The 4,302-nt window shown below is 35.0% G+C and overlaps 1 protein-coding gene across 1 annotated transcript; it reads right to left on the minus strand.

Moving 5' to 3' along the window:
- Window positions 1-3,227: 3,227 nt before the first annotated feature.
- Window positions 3,228-3,865, minus strand: LOC138876236 (uncharacterized). Its single transcript, XM_070155141.1, has 2 exons — window positions 3,545-3,865; window positions 3,228-3,467 (listed from the first exon to the last, which is right to left on the minus strand). The coding sequence occupies exons 1-2, from the start codon at window positions 3,863-3,865 to the stop codon at window positions 3,228-3,230; spliced, it is 561 nt and encodes a 186-aa protein (XP_070011242.1).
- Between the last annotated feature and the right edge of the window lie 437 nt (window positions 3,866-4,302).

Below are 4,302 nucleotides of genomic sequence, written 5' to 3' on the forward strand. Positions count from 1 at the left end.
TGGTTTTCTGTTCTTGGTCACATAGAATACATAGCGGATTAATTTGCATCCCCCACTTGATGAGCCTATCTCTTGTATATAGTCTATTATGTGCAGCCATATATAATATGAAAGACCACTTTGGAATACTTTGACTGTCACATATCAGCCTCCTCCAATGAACTCTGGAATATTTACCACTTAGGTTGTTATACATTTGCCTTATGGAGAACTCTTCCTAGTTCATAATCTCCTCTACTGTTTGCCCAGCCTCTTCAATATATTTCCTTACATTGAGTATCTTTTGCACAACCCAGGATGCTTGTTTTGAGTTTACTTTATTCATTATATTCCCCTTTATATAATATGTGTGGACCCATTTGATCCACAATCTATTTTTTTCTGCCCAGACTCCAGTAGAACTTTAGGATAGCTGTTTTGTTCCATATGCCAATGTTTGTTATTTTCAATCCACCAGCAACCTTTTGTAAGCATAGCTTTTCCCACGCAATAGGAGCTTTTTTAGAACCTTCGGTTGCTCCTGTCTAAAGGTAATTCATGCATTGCTTCAATCACTTGTATGACCTTTTTAGGTAGTATAAAAATTTGAAACCAAAAATTTTGTATAGTTGTGAGTACACTCTTTATCAGTTACAATCTATCTGCATAAGGCAGTAGTTTTGCTGTCCAGGTAGTGATCCTTCCTGTCATCTTTTCTAATAGTGGTTGACATTGCCTAATTGACAACCTCTTTGAGCTCAGGGGTACACCTATGTATCTAAAGAGGAGAATGCCAGCTTGGAAACCCAAAGTTTGCAGGATTTCCTGATGTATGTTAGGAGCAACTCCTCCAAAATATATAGAGTTTTTCCCCTGGTTAGCTACTAGTCTAGATGCCTTAGATAAACTTTCAAAACAAGCATACAGTAGCTTTGCCGATATCACATCCCCCCTACAAAATAGGAGCAGGTCATCTGCAAATCCCAACTGCACTAAGTTCAGCTTTGCACACCTACGGTGATAGTTAAAATCAGGATTGTTCTTCAGATTCTTCAGCAGCCTAGTGAGGTATTCTGTTGCTATTACAAACAGATAGGGATAGAGGGGTCCCCTTAACTCACCCCTCTCTTTGTACCAAATGGAGTAGTTTCCTTACTATTAACTACAATAGAGTAGGATACTGTTTGTACACAGGTCATAATCCATTTCACAAACGTAGCAGGGAAGTTCAACCCAATAAGCACCTGCTCCAGGAACACCAACTCAAGTGAATCAAAAGTTTTTTGGATGTCAATCTTGATCATGCATCTAGGTGATATTTCTTTCCTCCCATACCCCTTTATTAACTCGTAACTAAGTATGATTTTATCATTGATCACCCTACCAGGAATAAAAGCAGCTTGTCCTTTATCAATTGAATTATCTATAACTCTTTGTAGTCTGTTGGTTAGCATTTTTGATATGATTTTGTATATTATAGTCCAGCAGGAAATTGGTCTGAATTCCTTCACATAAGTTGGGTTCTTTACTTTCGGCACTAGTGTAACAGCAGTACAGTTTATTAGTCTTTGCATGTCTTGATTTTCAAAGAATTGAATTATTGTATTTGATAACTATAAAATATGCATATATTATATACTTAAAAATAAAGTATTTATATAATATGTCAATTATCTGTATTTTCTAATAGTATTTTGCAGGAAATAAAAATATCATGATAAAGCAAATAAAGGAATAAAAAGAGAAGCACGAGGCATTATGGCAAAAGAAGCACGAGGCATCATGGCAAAAGAACCACGAGGCAACATGGCAAAAGAAGCATGAGGCAACATGGCACCTTACGAGATTTGATTTCTATAAATAGTATGTCATATTTGTGTTGAAGGAGAGAGGAGGAAGATCATATGTGCCTAATTAGCAATTTTTCTCTGCCTTTGGTCTTTACTTCTTTCTTTATCTCTTTCACTTTCCTCTTATATTTTTGAATTTTCTAAGAGTATTGATAGTATTTTAAGAATTTCTTTCTTTGTGAGATTTAAATACTCCATAATGGAGTAATCTCTTTTGTTGGGATAGTTCATGAAGCTCGATATCGTTATAATATTAATCTCAATTTTAGTACATGCTTGACCTGAAACTTTCTAATTATATTTCTATATTGTGCTGGAATATTAGTTTTAATTAATTATTATCACTTCTATCTATTTATTCTCCAAAGTTAGTTGTATGTCAATTTTATAATTCTCACGAAGAAAATTTAATATATGATAACTATTGGGGAAAACAATAGAGTGAGAGTAATTCTTTTTAAGCTATCATTACAAGTCTGTAATCTTACTTACTTCCATTCTAATTCTCACGGAGGAGTTGTAGTTGGCAAGATTATTGATTTTTAGTAAAAAGTAATCGCAAGAGGTTTTTGCTATCTTTTAGCACAATTCAGGCAAGAAAACTATTTTGGTTTAATCGTAACGAGTCATATATCAATTGATTTACATAACCTCACGGAGTGTTGTTAATTGATTATTTCTTAGTGAGCAAAATATAATTGTATTAGCAATAACCAGTTATTCCTAAGAGAAATACATGTAGAAGCTAAGATTTTATTATTATCATGCTATCGAGTGAATTCAATGATTCCCAACTCTTTTTAAATATAAATCTTCCGAAAGTTATTTTGTTTCAACTTAAGCAATTTAAATTTTCAACAAACAAAACTTCATCAATTTGATTCTCTCAAATAGTAGTAAGAATATTATAAGTTTGTAGCTAGATTCTTCAATCTCTATGGAACAATATCATAAACTATACTAGAATTTGATAGAGTACAAGTAGCAAAATCTTATACGCATTGGCCTCGTCAGTATTGGTCATCTCCTCCCTAATTGTTGTCCAGGCTTTTTTGAAGAAGCATGAGTTGAATCCATCCATTCCTGGTGCTTTATTTTCATCTATCCCTTGTAGTGTCTGATATACTTCTTCTTTGTGAAAAGGTCTAATGAGTGCTTGTTGCTGCCTTCTATTCAGTATAGGACATGTGTTCATTATATTAGGTTGTATTGATGGTAGTGTTTTATTTGCATTTCCTAGCAGCTGCTTGTAGAACTTGACTATTTCCTCTTCAATGCCCTTCTCTATTTGCAGCATTCTCTTTTAGTAGACATTAAAGCCTTGATATGATTTTGTGTTCTCCTGTTCTTTATGTTTGCAAAGAAGTATGCTGAGTTGGAGTCTCGTAACTTTAGCCATTACACCCTGAATATCTGTTTGTATATGCTTTCTTCTATCAAATCCCATTTTTCAAGTTGTATCCTCAACTCCTTTTCTGCTTCAAATAACTCTTGTGGGTGATTTGGAGTTATCATGTCTTCCTGTACCTGTTTAAGCTTGCCCCTGATGTCTTTGATTCTTTCTGGGACCCCAGTAAATTCCTTGACATCCAGTTCTTTGATGGCACTCCTAACATGTTTTAGCTTCTCCCAGATGTCCTTAATATAATATGCATTATTAGTTTGTCTCCAATTGTCCTATACTACCTTGGTGAAATTAGGATGGTCTGCTATACATTTATGAATCTGAATGCTTTCCTGCATCTGTTTTCTGGCCTGTCCAATTCAATGAAGAGTGGAGAGTGGTCTAAGAATATAGGATCCATAACTTGCACTGATAGAGGTGGCATTGTAGTCATCCAGTTTGAGTTGACTATTGCTCTATCAATCTTGCTATATGTGTGATTATTGCTCCATGTGTATGATTTTCCAATTGTTTGTAGTTCTGTCATCCCTGCTTCTACCATGAACGTTTTGAAGTCTCTTGTTTCTGCATCCTGCACCTCTGTATCATGTATTCTGTCTTCTACATACAATATGGCATTGAAGTACCCCATTATTAACCAGGGTCCTTATTGCATGATTCTATTAGCTCCAGTTTTTGCCACAAAACCTGCCTGTCGTTTATACTATGTAAGCCATAAATTGCAGTGAAGTGATATTCAACATTCACAACTATCCCTTTCACTTAAACATGTATGAATTGAGAATGCACATCCAGCTCAGTTATCACTGCCAGGTTGGAGCTTCATAGTAGCCATATTCTCCCTCATTGTGTACGAGATGCATTACTGATCTCGTCCCATCCGGTGCAGCTTTATTTACTATACTTGCAGCTTTGTTCTCTGGAGGTCTATGCTCTATTATTGCTATAATACTAATATTGTTTTCTCTAATAAACTCCTTTGTCTCTTTTTGTTTATACAACTTATTCACGCCTCGAACATTCCAAGTAGCTTTCTTCATCTTGGCAGAAACGAAAATTGAGTTATGT

This window comes from Nicotiana sylvestris, chromosome 8, assembly GCF_000393655.2.
Source record: "Nicotiana sylvestris chromosome 8, ASM39365v2, whole genome shotgun sequence".
Lineage (NCBI taxonomy): Eukaryota > Viridiplantae > Streptophyta > Magnoliopsida > Solanales > Solanaceae > Nicotiana > Nicotiana sylvestris.

Coding starts and splice junctions, on each gene's coding strand:
- LOC138876236 (XM_070155141.1), bottom strand. CDS start 3,865: ATGGGGTACTTCAATGCCATATTGTATGTAGAAGACAGAATACATGAT. Junction 3,468..3,544: donor AAGCATTCAGATTCATAAAT/GTATAGCAGACC, acceptor TATTATATTAAG/GACATCTGGGAGAAGCTAAA.